Source organism: Ceratosolen solmsi, unplaced genomic scaffold, assembly GCF_000503995.2.
Source record: "Ceratosolen solmsi marchali unplaced genomic scaffold, CerSol_1.0 scaffold29, whole genome shotgun sequence".
NCBI lineage: Eukaryota > Metazoa > Arthropoda > Insecta > Hymenoptera > Agaonidae > Ceratosolen > Ceratosolen solmsi.
In genome coordinates this window covers 11,131,903-11,149,151 of record NW_011948417.1, presented here as the reverse complement: position 1 = coordinate 11,149,151, position 17,249 = coordinate 11,131,903, and the positions used below count along the sequence as shown (strand labels likewise).

The following is a 17,249-nucleotide window of genomic DNA, read 5'->3' as shown; positions in this document are numbered from 1 at the left end:
ATTAGACACTAAAATTGTATACTATATATATAAAAGTTTCAAATTTTCATTAAATCATCAATATTAAAAACTCAAAAAAATTAAATAAAAATGATTATAAATATTATTATTAATTTTTAAAACGAATTTGTTTTTAATTTATACAGTTAAATATCAGACATATTTTTTTATACAAAAACTTGAATTTATATTTCTATAAAAGTAAAAACATTTTAAATATTATGAGAAATTATAAACTTTTTTCGTTTAATACACATTAGCATTGTTTGTAGTAAGTCGATCTTATTTAATTATTTCTAGAGGAGGTAATTTATATTGTATGTGTTATCACGAATTAATTAACTGAGACTATTTTTGTGCCTAAGAAAAAATATATTTTATTTTCATCAATTCTTTTATATATAATAATAAAAAATATATACATACAAATATGTATAAAATATACAAATTAAAAATATATAAATTAATGAGTAATATACAAAATCGTGATTGTAAAGTAAAAAAAATCAATAAACATTATGCTTATAAATGTTTTACTTTCTTAACTTTTTTATTTTATTTCATAATATTGAGTTTGTGAATGTCCAGTGAGTATGTTAAATTGATTTAAATGAAGATTTTAACAAGAAAGAATTTTAACTGTATTTTTAATCGAATCTATGTCATTATTCAATGTACTATAAATATACATTTTTTTTAATGTTACCTTCATAAAATTCAGTTCTAATATATTGAAAATAGGTTCAAAATGATAAAATATTTGAATTGAGCGATAGTTAATTATAATAATTAAAATATTAAAATAGTATTTGTAATTCATGAAATTGCATTAAGAATAATTATTTCAATTCAATAGTAATAAAGTGAAAATGTTACGTCCAAAAAAGTAATGATTTTTCATAATGAGAATGTTATAATTCTTAAAGAATGTTATATAAAGAATACAAAATATGTACTAATAAGTATAATGCATTTTATTAATTGTATTATCCATCAGTTCATGAATAAAATTTGAATACATCAATGTAACTTTTTATGTGAATTAATTATTTATACTTATAAAAATAATATATATGCAATTTTACAAAAAGTAACTTTAATAATTAATCTGTTTATTTGTCAATATACAAAACATATTTGATTAGGAAAATAAATATTCACATAGTTCTGTAATAAATCTGTGTATTTATAGGTATTTACAGAACAATTTTTCCTTCATTGATGCTACAAAAACTGCTATATGGGGTTGGAGTTATGGAGGTTATGCTACAGGAATGGCACTAGCAAAGGACTATGATGGAATTTTTAAATGTGGCTTATCAGTTGCACCTGTAACTGATTGGACACTTTATGGTAAAACCGTAATTTTAAACTTATTATATTTTGTTTACAAATAATTGTTTAAACAAACCGATTTAAAAACAAAGTAAATTAATTTTTATTGTCGTGATATTTAAGAAAAGAGATTTTACACTAAATGTTGGGTTGGTTGAGTGATTTAAAAGTATGTTTACGAGAAATCAATTATACTTATCTTAGCAAATAATTTAATATTGTAGAAATTAGTCATTCTATAACTTAATAAAAATTTTTTCTAAGAAGGCCTCCATTACATATATATATATTCCTTCAAAAACATTTAGTGTTTCCAAATAATCCATTTTCATTATAGATTCCATTTATACGGAAAGGTTCATGGGCCTTCCTAATGCTAGTGATAATTTATGGGGCTATGATCAAAGCCAACTCCTTAATAAGGTTGACAATATCAGATATAAAGAGTTTTATTTAATTCATGGTACCCTTGATGATAATGTTCATTATCAACAATCTATGCTACTAGCTAAGATTTTAGAGCAAAAAGATATTTTATTTAGACAACAGGTAAAATACATTATATAGTACATATATTAACAAAATTTAGTACACATATTGATAACATCACATTCTATAACTGAATATGAATTAATACAAAATATAAAACCTATTATTTAGAAAAGGTTCTAATGAAAAAATATTTATAATAACTATAATTTTAAATTTATTTTTCAGACTTACACTGATGAAACCCACGATATTGCTAGAATGCGACTTCATCTATACCATTCAATGGAAAACTTCTTAGATGAATGTTTTAAACCATCATTATAATTGTAAAATAAGTTAAACTGTTGTTAATTATATTGTATAATCTGTCTTTGGATATATGGAAGATTGATTATGTAAATAACAAATTCAAGAGTTATTGAGATAATAAAACTTGTAATTGTTAATAAAAAACTAATGAACCATTTTCATATGAATATTTTGTATGAATCACAAAATTACAAAATTTGTAGCTACTATGTACGAAAGTAATAAATGATGATCATAGAATTGATATTCGATATTTGACATTTTTCCATTAAATTCATTAAAATAATAGTATAATTATCATGAATGTTTACATTATAAAATTTTTTATTAATATATAGTGATGTATGCGAACATGTATTGTTTGCTAATTATTTTTAAGTTTTTTGCAAGCTCAAAATTTAATATTATTTTTTATGAATAATCAAAATAGATTTATTTTTTAAACCTTACTAATTATTAATATTCAGTTTTTTAATTTTGGTAGATATATGGTTATTTTATTATAGTATATCCAATTCTAGATCTGAGAAAATTAATTTTCAAATATTTGGATCGTGTCATGTAATTATCAATTTATTAAATAAAGTATAAAGTTCTTAAGCACATGTCTTAATATAAATCATGAATTTTCAGTTTCTTTGTATCTGCAATTTAAACAAATTAGAAATCTAGAATCAAAATAGTTAAATAAAGTTTTTATTCTGAAAAACTATTCACTTACTTGCATTTTGTACATGTATAAAACACTGTTTGACCTTCATCGGCTGAACGCAATTGCAAAGTTGCATAAGACATCTTATTGTTGTTACAATGAAGACATTGTCGATTTATAATAGGACCTTCTAGTTCTTCAATATTACCAAATTGTTTTGCGGAGGTATATGTATCTTTATTATTGAATGTAACTGTATATATCATTGACATATATCCAAAAACTATATTGACATATTGAAAAACTATAATATTGATATATCCAAAAACTATAATAGTGGATTATTAAATATTTATTTCATAAAATTATCAATTAAACTGAACCATAAAAAAACTATCAATGAAACATTTAAATTTAATTCAATATATTAATAAATAAATTTCATTACTGTTACTTTTTATATATAAAATTACACATATAAATTGATTGTATATATATGTATTTTTAATATCAGTATATTATTTTGAAGAATATTTTTAAAATTAAAAAACAGTGATTGTTATATATATTATTATTTAAAAAATTTTAAAGCATATTTGTTATTTATTTTAATTTTAATTTATTTATTTCAAATTTATAATTTTTTACTATTTCTCTTAATGTGTTGATATTTCTAATTAAAAATGTAAAAAAAATTTAAATTCATATTAAGAGTTTAATTTTATATTAAACATTATTTAAATATAAAATTCACTTATTAATACTAAAAATTTTAGGTTAAGTATAAACCTTCAGGTTCCCAATTTCGCGAGCATGAATAACAAGTCACTCCTCGCTGGTTATTAAGCAGTGGTAATATTGATCCACAATCGGGGCAAAAACCTGCAGTGGTAATAAATGATGCTTTATTTGTAATATCCATTTGTGTTCTATATGTACACTTTCTGTCTTCAAGAAAAAAATTAATTTTTGTTGTTTCATGCAAATATTAATTATTATAAAAATTATTTTCAAAATCATCTAGCCTGCTTAAATGACAAAACTCTTTTTGAAACATTAAAACTTTTGAGACTAACCTTGATAAAACTCTTTTTGGGACATGCGCAAAACGCTTAATTTCAATATATTCTACAAGATAAGTATGAAAAATATTGTGATAGATTATTTAACGAAATAATTATAAAAGATTTTTCATTAATTAAAAATAAATTTATATAAAAACCTGTATCACGTATTTTTAATAGCTACGTTTTTGTTATAAATAAGTTGTTAAATTATACGAATATATTAAAATGTATACTTTTAAAAGCATTATATATATAAATAAAATATTAAATAGTATTAATAAAAACATTACTATTATTATTCTATAATAAATTATATACTTTTCTCATATTGTTTTTAACGAACTTTCATAGCTTTTTTATAAATTATTTGTAGAATTACGTGTGAGGTTATTTCAAAATCAATTTACGATTCTTTCTCATTTGATTAAATAATATTTAAATATCAGTAATTTAATAGTCTACTTAGCAAAGACAATGCCAAAATTATACTGTACACATTTAAAAAAAAACACATTCCAATCTTTTTAAAAACTAATTATTAAATTGAGGGCAAATATTTAATACCTTCTAATCTTCTAAATATTCTTTACGAGATCTTATTTGTTAAATAACTTAGTAATTAATGTTCTGATTGAAATATTGAATTTGTATATTTTTATTATTACTAATTATTTATTAATATTACTATTATTACCATTAATATTATTACATAGATTTATATTCAAATATTTTTTGAATTCCTTAAACACATTCTTCGTATATCTTCTACAAAATACTATTATTACTAATAGTTGGATTTATATCCAAATATTTATTTAATTACTTATAATATTACTAGGAGAAGTAATAAATATAGTTAAATATATAAATGTATAGTAAATATATATTTATATTAAAAAATTTTGTAATATAAAACAATATAAAATCTAGTATAAAACCAATTGAGTGTACAATAACGCATTAAACTATATAATAATCTAATAACTTCAGTTTATTCAAAACATACAATAAATTATTTTAGAATGAAGGATGGCTATTGTTTAAATCTATAGATTTAAACAAATTAGATTATAAAAAGAATAATTTTTTACATACCAAAAATATCTATTAGAATTAATAAATCTACAAAGCAAATAATATTGAAGTTATCTCTTTATGAGAATTCTAGGGTTTTCAACAACATTCGTCGCAATACATCGATTATATAGTGAAGTAAAACTATATAATATCAAAAGTAGAATTTAAAAAAATAAAAAATTTACTAGAATTTCAAAATATCTATTATTAATCATTTTGTCATAACTATTTGCAATTACATTTCAAGCTAGTAATACTTTATTATTTATATAATAAAAAACGATTTATTATAGATTATATATTAAGTAATTAAATTATAATTTAAATGAGTTTAATAATTCTTAACTATCAATCCATCTCTATAAGCATGCATGGTATAACGCATTACAATTGTACACGTTTTGTGACTTTTATTAAAATACAAATCAGTAAGATTTCTAATTACGATTATAAATCTTTACTTTAAAATATACAAAAACTAGTTACTAACTAAGAAGACGAAATTATTTCAGAAAATGCGGTTTTATTGACGTAATTCCACACTGTTATTTTATCTCGCTATATATAATATTTCGAACTGCAATCTAGTGCACTCCACTACCTTTGTTATTTCAAATCATGACTTTCTTGATTTTTATTCATTATTAGAAATTAATCAAAACTCATTATTAATTATTCAATAAATAAATAGATTATTTAGATATAATCAATATTCTATCAATTATAGATAAATATTTATTATAATTATTTTTCAGTTTAATAACAATACTTCGTAAATGTGTAATGTTATTATACTGCTTTTATAATATTGTTAAATAACAGTAGCATATACACGTTATTTATTTGATTTTTAGATAGTAAGAAATACAAAATAGAAAATTTTAATAGATATATTTTAATTATTAAAATATGAATCTTAACTCTATCATAAACGTGTATATCAATCGACGTTTCATAATTATATATAGTAGTGCGTGAAATTTAAAAAATTGTTTGAAACATATCCTAATTCATGTCTTTAATTCCTTCTCAAATTACTTAAAGAAAATATATCCTGAATAATATTTCTGTTAAAAATTTATAACAATGACATTTTTTCAACATACTTATAAAATCAACTTATATTTCATAAAAACTAATAACCTTCGCGTTTATAAATAATTAATATATTTATCTAAAGTTGTAACGTATTCGCTGCTCCTTCCTTATAAAAAATTAATTAAGGTTAAAGAATATTTTGTGCAATTTAAGCTAATGCAATAAAAATCAGTTTAGATACATTGAACAAGTATTCACAATATATTTCAGCTTTATATTATTTATAAATATATGTTAGTAAAAAAATAATTAAGGGTATAATTAATTCTAATATAAATATATAATAATTATATAATTATAATAAAAATAATCATATAATTAAGGGATTAATTATTACACGCTTGCTACTAAGTGTCTTATATAAATAAGTTATAAAATATTATAAATGATACTATAAGTATTTTATATAAGTTTTGCCATTATTTCCATAGTTAGTAGAGACAATATAATATTTTTTAAATGTTTAGTATGTTATTAACTAATCTGGCGCGTATTATTGTATTTTGTTAATTTATTTTATATAGATTTATTCAATTAAATTAAAAAAAGAATATATAAAATTAGTTTACTTAGTCTAATTTAGTTTCGTTTATTAAAGAGAAAAATTATGATTACCTTCGTGCTTTTATTACAATAAAATCATATCTAATAAAATAATCAAGGTACAGTTTATAATAAGATACGTGATATCAAATTGCATTGATAACCTGGATTTATTCGTATAAATTTGACTTTAGAAAAACAATTAGTATATTGACAATACAAGCAGCTTTTCAAGATTTAGATGAGTCAAATTTAGATTAATAATTGATTTAGATAAATAAATAGGATAAAGTCAAGCATAAATAATTATTAATATAATAATATAAATAAATATAATTATTTATGTTTTAATTAGGTTTTATTTATAGTTATTCTAAATACTAATTTTTAAATTTATAATACTTAAATAATGAAAATTATTTATTTTTTTAACAGCGAGAAGGAAAAATTATTTTAAATGACAAATGTGTAACAAAAAACTTAATTGGCTTCTTTTTACTTCAAGAAGGTAGAGAAGGTATACTATACTTCTGAGGTTTATTCTTATAACACCCACTGTTGTCACTATAATATCCCACTGACTTCAAGTCAAAAGAAGAAATAATAATTTTTAAGAATTTAAAATAGCATAATAACAAAATTTTCTGTAGTAAAGTAATAACAAAAAAATATTTAAAGAATTTTGAAGATAAGTAGTGAGAATTCAAGTATCAAGAAAATAATTAGAATTGTGATGTTAATTAATTTAAATTAAGAAACAAGAAAGTTTTACATGCAAACTATCCTTCCTTTAAATTTATTATCTCTACATATCAGATATTTAGGCAGAATCATTAATCAATTGCATCAATTAAACTGCATCACAACATATCATTAAATAAAAAATAAATATATATTATTACATTTAATAAAATAACGTTAAAAAATATTTCAATTGTTTAAGAAGTTCAAACTTTCATAATCATAGGTAATTGTAGTACTAGTATTCAATAATTATATTTTACTCTAATTTATTATAATCTTGTTGTATATTTTTAACGTACCCAAGTTGCTTTATACTAGTGAATATTATCACCTAACAATCTTATACATTTAAGATCTTCCGGCTTATACATTTCTATACACTCTAAATACAATGATAAATTTCATTTAATCTTTATTTTAAATATTGAATTTATTTTAATAAATTAAAATTGAAATAAATAAAAAATTCTATCAGATCAACATATTTTTATTAAGCATTATTTTATCATTTCTATTTGTTCTAATTTGCATTGCTTTAAAACTGCAGTTTAAATAAAAGAATATAATAAATTTACAATATTTACAAATCATAAAATATTTTTTTAAATAATCAAAGGAATAATGTATTATATCATATTAAATGAATCATATATTTACATGATGATAAATAAGTTCAATATAAAATTAAACTAAATTAAATATTGATTTGAAAGACATTTATTTTAATATATCTTTAAAAAAGTATTTTGTATTTTATATACTTATCATTATGTATTAAATGAATTGTCATTAATGTTATACATATGCAGAACAAATTTCAATAATTAACATTTGACTCTAGCGTTCTTTAGATTCATTATATAATCTTTAATTGTTTTTTCATACAATTTCCATATTTCTTGTATAAATTTACTTAACGAATATTTTAATAATTATATAAAAACTGTTTAAAATTTTGTTATTTATAAAGATTACATTTATGAAAAATTTATAAGTAATCAAAATAAGTGGTAATATCATCTTGAATATATATTACATTTTTAATGTTATTAATTTCAACTTTTTAAAAAAATGTTATATTCAACCTGTCTAAAATCATAAATTCAATAAAATATTTTTTAATACTATATCTTAATTATAATATCTATAAATTAGTTAAACATTTTAAATTTCTTTACTTAAACACTTAATGATTTTAAGGCATTACACTCCAGATTTTTATAAATAAAAAAGTCATTTAATATGAAAAAATAAATGTGTTTTCGTTTATTTTTAAAAAATAATATTATTTTATTGTTTTATCAATTAATAAAAAATTATCTATTATAAATTATCGTTATAAACAATAAACACGAAAGAAAATTTATTTCAAACAAAAATTTAAGTACTGAAATTTAACTTTCAAATTCGTTGATTAATATTATTTCAATATAAGGTATATATTTAAAAATATTTACAAATGGTATTTATATTAAAATATAAATTTTATCAATAATAATAAAGTATAATTAAGTTATATGATTAAAATAATATAAGTTTGTATTCTTATTAATTATACAAGAATTATATATTATGTAAATAGTATGAATTATTTATAATTTCATTAGATAAAATTAGTTAGTGAAATTTCCGATATACTATAAATAAGTTGAATCATTTAATTAATATTGTTTTCATTCCTTTAAATTAAAGATCACTTAAATAAAATTTAATTCTTATTATTTTCTAATTTTTTCTTAATTAATTCTATTTTCATATTTGTTTTATTTAGTATAACAGAATAACTTTCTAAAAAGACTATATCAAGTTTTTGTTCAAAAAATTTAATATCCGGTAACGTATGCAATTCTCATTGGGAAATACAACTTGTAACTGCAAATTTATTAAATTACAGTGAAAACCATTGGATTATCGAGATGATACAAATGCATATCTTGGAGCATATAAAATGTTGTTGTAGGTTTTAAAGATAAATGTTTTTCGTAGAAAATCAGTGTTATAATTTGAAGACATTCTAAATATAATACAATTTTTTTACATTTCCATATAAACTCATTTTTATAAAATTATAAAATTGGAAGAAAAAAAAGTGCTTTTCAATAAAGGATATATTGATTATTACATATATAAAATATAATATTCTAATCTTTATTATTTTTTATGTTGGAACACAAAATTGTATTTCAGAATATATTTATTGGTATAATTAAAAAATAGATGTAAGTATCACGAATTAAACTGAATTTTCTCTTAATTATAAATATAATCATTGCAATCTATTATTATTTATTATAGGCATAGATGTATATATTATTTACTTACAGGCATAAATTTTTCACTTAATTAATATAATATTAAATGACAAAAATATTATAGGCTATAAAGAAATTAAACTGGGAACTGTGCTTTTATGCACAATTAAACATATAAAATTTCATAGATACCAATCTACGTAAATTTTATTATTGAATTGAATACAATTATAGGGCGAATCCTAGATAATCCTTTTTTTAGTTGTGTTCATTAATATGCACGCTCTATGAATATTCCAAAAAGAATTTTAAAAGTTGAAACTGGGAAGAATTATACAGTACTTATTATTTAATATTCATTATTCATTATTTCTTAAATCAACTAATACATACAATTAATTCACTACTTTTATAATTATTACTATTGTATATGCATTAAATGTATAACACTGGAAATATATGAATACAATTTTTAATGAAAATATTGTTTAATATTTATGTATGTTGTAATAAAAAATAATACTCATGAATGGATTTTCAATATATATTAATTCTTTAAACTGTATTATTTATTTCTCTTATTTGATAAGGGCCATTTCGCATCATTATTATAATAGAATTCGAATAATTTATTTTAAAATATCACATACAATAAATAACTGAATTATCATATACTTTTCATAATAATTTATCGATGTGAATATCATAAATGCTTAATCAATTAATTATGATAAATTAAAAATAAATTCACTTATTTTTTAATAATCAACTAAAAAAATAAGGCTAAATTGAAAATTATTAATTACGAATAATAAAAAAATTGTCCTTCAATAAGTTAACTAGACCTTAAAATCAAAGCTTAGATTATAAACATAGATACAGTCTGTAATTGTATAGTAACATCCATACAGATAGCAATAGTATCACAGCAAGAGTACGAATTGGAGGGGGCCAGAAATGTAGTCTATTCGAATGCATTTGCAGTATTCATCACAGGCCTGGTTTCAAAAGTCTATAATCTTAGTCTTGAATTTCGCTCGGCATCTAAAGTTGTACTCGAATCATTACAAGTGATTAAATGCGGTAAATGGATTTATAAATGACAAAGTGTATGTGTGGTTATTTATTAATTCATAATTAATTATTATTTATCTTATTGCCGTGAAGCTGTAATCGGATAAAGGTTGCATACGATCGCCGTGATTTCTATTCTTAAATGTTATTATATTATCTTGCTGATTTCAAATTATCACTCAAGTAAACTGTAAGTTCTTTGGTTTACATGCTTACGTCTTGAACTTATATGTAAGAATTGATTTTACAAAGGCGTAGCAGTAAGCATATCGGATCTTGTGAAGAAGACTACCATGAGCAGTATCAGCAATGAAAACAAATTATCGAACGCACTTACTACGCAAATCAATTACAACAATATAGATCAAGTAAATCCAGTACACTTTTTTTAATATTTTATGTGACAAATTAACAATATAGACATGACCGTTGATTTTTTCTTGAAAAGATTATTATTAATTTTTGTGAAAAATCGTATATGTAAATTAAAACCAATAATTATTAAAAAAAGATCAAAATACCAAAAAATTGGTTTTAATATAAATTTTAATTTCGAGAAATTAATAAGAAAAAAGAATAAAAATGGAAAGTTTAGGATAATACTATCAATTTGTATAATCTTGTACGAAACATATGTAAAAAAGAAATAGTTGTTCTTAAACAAAGTAATTTCTAACAATATTAAAATTTCTATCGAAAGGCAATTTTTATTTAATGCAAGAATTATATAGCTCACTTATGTCACTAATATTCATAAGACGATTGATATTTGATGATAATTTTAATACATATATATATCTATTATACATAGAATGTATATATAATCTTAAACATTCTTCATGTTTTGTGGTATCGTAACATACATATTAAGTAGGACGAATTAAGAAAACCTAAGAAACGAGTAGACGTGAAATTTACGTGAAGTTGCTACAATATACTCAGCATATTTATCAATATTTTTCGATGATTACTTTACAAAACAATAAATCTTGATTACAAGTGCACAAATAAATAAAAAGTATTAAAAGATGATGAAATCATTAGGTAATACATTTTTTTTTAATATTCCAACACATGTTTCGATGTATATACACACTAAATAATGACAGTTTTATATAATAAAAAAAATTACTTGAAGTATTCTAATTACATATAAAGAAAAGTTAAACATTTTTAGAAATGAAAATATACTTTGACAAATGTTATACCAACACGAGCTGCATATTTACGAAATTGCATTTAAATAAAATTACTATATACATGTATTTAAAAATGTTATCATTCAAGAAATACAAAATATTATGTACTTTAAATTGAAAATAAAAAGAAGTTTAGTTAAAGTCGAATATTTTAACTAAAAAATTCTAATATTAAATATTTATTCATAATAGTATTGATAAATACTTTTCATTGTTAATACTACAAATTTAAATAAATAAAATTGTTTAATACAATTAAAAATTACAATAAAATTATTTGTATAATCTAATTTATTTAAAATGGATCAAAAAATCAATATGAAGCTTTATTAGTTAAAATTTGTTCTGAATTTACTTTAGTATTTTATTTACATAGCTGCAAAATAAATAGTTATATCAATATTTTAAAAATGTCTTTATAAATTGTTTGGGACAAATATATTTTTTTAATTTAATAAACATCATTTAAACTATTGTAAAACTGTATTTATTAATTATGCGTATAATTTATTTAATTTGTTTTTATAATAATTATTACTAATAAATTAATTAACTTTATTGATTAAACACCACTATCTGAAAAGTATATCATGTGCTCAATTGATGTTAAATTGAAAGCTTATATTTATAATTATATATTAATTTGTTTTTAAATTTACTTTATAATAAATAAAATATATCTTTAATACATACAATTACATACTTGTACGATTTATTCCAATAATACACATAATTATTTATTATTAATATGTATTCATTAGAAATAATTCAATTTAAATCAAGAAAATAACAAAATGTCTAATACGATATTAATTGTTTGAATATAAATATGTAGTTAATAATATAATTGAAATAAAATATACGAAAAAAAATTTTTTTTTTAAATATTAATGAAATATACTTCGATGAAATTTACAAATAAACTGTTAAAGTTACAGAATTATCTACTATGAATTTTTAAAACGCATATTTAAAATTTTTTTAATATTTTGAAATTAACTGAATACTTGAAACGTATATATTAAAATATGCATGTTTATGAACATTTGTATTGAATTAGACATCTATTAATGTGAGTTTTTCTCTAAAAGATAAATATTAATTTGTTGTGTACAGTCTATTTTTGTATGTTTGTAATAAATTGATAAGAAATTTCAGAACTTTTCAAGAGGTTTGATAAAGTTCGAAAGGTTAATGAATCTTCTATAAAATAATTTATATAAATTTTGAAATAAATAATTTTTAAATTTATCAGTTCAACTAGCGCTGGTATTACTAGAGTATTTAATATATTAATAGAAAAATAGATCAATAAAAAAATTAACTAAACAAAAAAAGATTTGCTCATTAAAAAATATGTGTATACTACGAAAATTATATACAGATTATTTATGATGTCTAGATATAAATTAAAATTTCATTAAAAATCATATAATATATTTTTAAAAAACTCATTATCTATACAGAAGCAATAGAATATGATTAAAATTAATCAAATATATTATGCATAATTAACAGCTGTACATTTTATAATTTATAATAATTTATAATAATAGAAAATATTTGGTTTGTCAAGGAAGCTAACATAATTTTCTTATTTAAAAGTTGATTATACGGAAAGAATACTTGCATAGATTCTATTATTATGATGATAAAAGTAGAAAACTTTATCACTAACGCATCAAGTAGTTAAAGAATATATAATGCCACACTGCGTTGTTATTTGTAACCTAGTACATATCATGATAATATATACGGTAATATAGCCTTAAAAGATTTATATAATAACAGCTTAATAGAATAAGTAGAAAACATTAAAGGTACACTGCTTCAAGTAGAAAATAATGACTAGTTCAACAAACAATAGTTATGACTAGCGTTCTTATAGCGTTATATAGCGTTCTTCTGTTGGTAAAGTAAACAACAGAAATATCTGCTGCCTTAACATTATAAAAATTTATACATTTCTCATTCGATATATACATAGAGAAATATTTAACAATTTTAATAACTTATTGAATAATAAAATACTAACTTACGAAATAACCTCTACTTATTTTAAAGAAATGATAAAAGAAATAACAGACATACAACAAATCAATCTGAAAGAGTTGATATTTATACTTCCGTATATGTAGATGGTATTAAACAGGTTATTGGTGTCAACAATAGTAAATGGGTAAATATTTAATGCCAATTTATGTTAAATAGTCATATTATGATAACGACTTTACTTAAAATGAAACTTTTAACTATGAAATAGTATTAATTATAAAAACTGAATACTATTAAAATAAAAACTAAACTGAAAATTTAAATATCTATAATATTAAAGTCTTTGTCGATAAACTCACAAAAAGCCTCAATAGTCAGATAATAGATATAGAAAGCATTTACAACTAAAATTTTGATTTGAACAATTATTTGATTCAGAATACTTGTTTTATAAATTCAAATCAGAATCTGTGTGTATCAGTTTTATAATCTAGTTATGCTATTCTTATCCTAATATGGATGTTCTATATTACGAATTGAATTTTATTATAATATATAATTGTAATAAGTTATTATAATTATAATAATTAAAATAAATATATTAAAAATATGTATAATGACAAAGTTAATAGTTATCGATAAATATTATTATCTATAATAAAGATAACTATTAAATATAATTATTATTTTGAATTAATTCTAATTTAAGTATTAAGAATAATAAATACTATTACAAATTTTTATATAAATACATTTTATAAGAAATGTTTATAGGTTCAATAAAACATTCTTTTATAGAAAATCCAAGAATGTTTTAATAAAATGAAATGGCTGGTTATTGTAAAGATGAGCTTAACAAAGAAAAAATAAAAATGTAATTACTAAAGTAACAATTATAAAAAAGAAATAAGTAATTTAAGTTCCAAAAATCAGATTCAGGATATTATGAATTCACCATATGTGCAAGTATATTGCACATTGATATTGCATTACGGAGATGTTTATGAAGCATAAGCTTGACTAATTAATCTAAAGTCTATCTCTTCGATTTAAACTTGCTTATTATATTGGAAATTTTAAAAAATATGATAGTTCAATATTAAAGTTTTGTGCGGTTATTGGGGAAGATAGTAAACATAGTAAATAAAGTATTGTGAAGTGGAATTTCAGAATATATTCTACTACTTTGAGAAAAATAGATACTGCATTTTTCAAGATAATCACTCCTAAAAATTAAACCGTCTTCTCAAGATAATAAAACATAAAAGTCCAATCCTTCTTTTAAAGTACACAAAATTGACAGGAGCTACTGCGAGCTGCATACTCCTTTGAACTCTCCGAACCACCGTAAATTAAGATCGTATTAATAGCTAATAGTTGATATAGCTCTCTATAATAGGTTGAGAAAACTGTTAGACTTTAAGAAGATTAAAAAAATGACTAAATCTCTCCGAATATCTTCCTATTAAAAAATAAAAAATGATAAAATAATTTCAGTTGAAAATTGAAATACAAGTACAAAAATGTAACAATTTCATTATATACATGTAATTAACAAAATAATATTAAATTATAATATTATGATTTTTAAATACGTATCGAAGTATATGCAATGTCACCAATATTTTAATTATTTTCAAACAGACGTAATAATAAAGGTAATTTTAGTTACGCAAAGTGGATATATAAATGGAACAACTAAAGGAGTATCAATTGGCAATCGTATAATATAAATGAATAATTGAACATCCTGGTTATGATTCTCATCCTCTACTATATTACAGAATGATTTGGTTATTTTTTTTTTAACATTAATTTAAAAAAAAAAAATCATGTTCCTTTTTCATGAAAAAATCACAGTTAAATTATAGTTTATAAAAAAAATTTCGTCTTTATTATCTCCTTTAGGAAGAGGTTTATGATAAAAATAATAAAATTAGTTTATAACTAATTTATTAAGTAAATTCTTTTTGCGTATCCATTAGATATTTTTAATTGTTTATACATAATAATTAGATATATATATATATAGATTAAAATTGATTCTTGAATCGTACTTTATAGTAGGTAAGTTGAAAATCGATCAACAACTATTGTTCAATAAACTAAGTTATAGCTTTATTGTTTAAAACGTATTAATAAATAGTATGTATTTTATTGCATATTTTATAAAGGTCATTTAGAATTCTGCATATTGATTATTTCTGCATAGAATTCTGCTTGTAAAATGTATTTCATTTAAAAAATTAAATTAATTGCATATTTTGTTTAAATAACATATAATCTTTTTCTTTTAAATTTATTTAGTTAATTTATTATTATCCAAATGATTGTTTTTGTTTTCTGTGTAGTTATTTTAACTTATTATTGTATTATTTAATTAAATCTTCGATAATACTATCGATTGTGTATAAATTAAGATTATAAATATACATTGTTTCTAAGAATAGATAAATCATTTAAGCATTTATAATGTATATTTAAAAAATTTTTTTTTGATTAATTTTCTATTACTAATATATAACAATACTGTTTAAATATTTGATAAAAAAAACTCAGATACATTATTCGATAATTCTTTATCATTAATCATGTGTTTTAGATACTTAAAATGATATAAATGATTCTTATAATATACGTCGCGCCAACGATATAAATTCAACTTTAGTGCACAAATGGTAGAAAATATTATAGTAGTTTTATAGAAAGTTAATATTGTTGCCAATGACCACTTTTGAAATTGCAAATATTTTTAAATAGCTAAATAACTATACCTACAATTAAAGTCGTATGCGATGTAATTTACTAATTAAACGTTATTAGTAATAAAAATAATAAATAAATCATATAACAAAAAATAATGACTTTAATGCACACATAACTATCTCTGAAATGAATATAGAAATGTAGATTATAAAACAACGTAGATCAAGGGTGGGTATTCAATTTCTACTTGATAATCTGAGTACATGTTAAGATAATTAAGACCTGTTTAATTTATACTTTCAACTACAAATATTCACAGAAAATATATGAATATTTTACATTAAATTAAAGCAAACCTCTTTTACAATTAATGCAGGAAACTCAATGTATTTGTATGAAAGCGATCATATAATTAAGATTGCACAGTAAAATAATTCCAAGATAATTTATTATCTTATAGATAAAATAGGTATTATGTGTATGATATTATTTGAAAGGGTGTATTACTATACAACCAGACTACGTGATTTGTTTTTTGTCAATAAAATTAAATTAAACGAAATTTTACTGTATCGCAGAAAACGCTATTAATTTTTAAGGAAAGCCTGCAAAAGTTTCTAACATTTTACTTATATGATAATATTTATTATATTATATTATATATAAAAATATTTTTCTATAAAGCAGTAAATATGGTCATTTGAGA

At 20.3% G+C, this 17,249-nt stretch overlaps 3 protein-coding genes across 9 annotated transcripts in view; 2 read left to right on the top strand and 1 right to left on the bottom strand.

Annotated features, from left to right (window-relative positions):
* LOC105359879 (dipeptidyl peptidase 4 omega) overlaps positions 1-2,207 on the top strand; it is a 41,229-nt gene extending 39,022 nt beyond the window's left edge. For both annotated transcript variants that reach the window (XM_011496617.1, XM_011496616.1), the window contains 3 exons: positions 1,193-1,353; positions 1,673-1,884; positions 2,053-2,207. In XM_011496617.1, coding sequence (XP_011494919.1) covers positions 1,193-1,353; positions 1,673-1,884; positions 2,053-2,151 — 472 coding nt within the window. In that variant the 3' untranslated portion in view covers positions 2,152-2,207. The remainder of the gene's footprint in view (positions 1-1,192; positions 1,354-1,672; positions 1,885-2,052) is intronic.
* A 537-nt stretch (positions 2,208-2,744) lies between these two features.
* RpI12 (RNA polymerase I subunit RpI12) lies at positions 2,745-3,876 on the bottom strand. Its single transcript, XM_011496615.1, has 3 exons — positions 3,578-3,876; positions 2,858-3,071; positions 2,745-2,780 (listed from the first exon to the last, which is right to left on the bottom strand). Exons 1-3 carry the CDS (start codon positions 3,708-3,710, stop codon positions 2,756-2,758), a joined length of 372 nt encoding a protein of 123 aa, XP_011494917.1. The 5' UTR covers positions 3,711-3,876; the 3' UTR covers positions 2,745-2,755.
* A 6,645-nt stretch (positions 3,877-10,521) lies between these two features.
* The window catches only part of Fatp1 (Fatty acid transport protein 1), a 29,249-nt gene continuing 22,521 nt past the window's right edge, over positions 10,522-17,249 (top strand). For 4 of the 6 annotated variants that reach the window (XR_912790.1, XR_912789.1, XM_011496614.1 and 1 more), the window contains exons 1-2: positions 10,654-10,678; positions 10,896-11,011. Coding sequence is in view for 4 of the 6 variants with exons in the window: in XM_011496614.1 (XP_011494916.1) it covers positions 10,669-10,678; positions 10,896-11,011 (126 nt within the window). In the remaining 2 variants the exon portion in view is untranslated. The other 2 variants (XM_011496613.1, XM_011496611.1) reach the window with 2 other exon arrangements.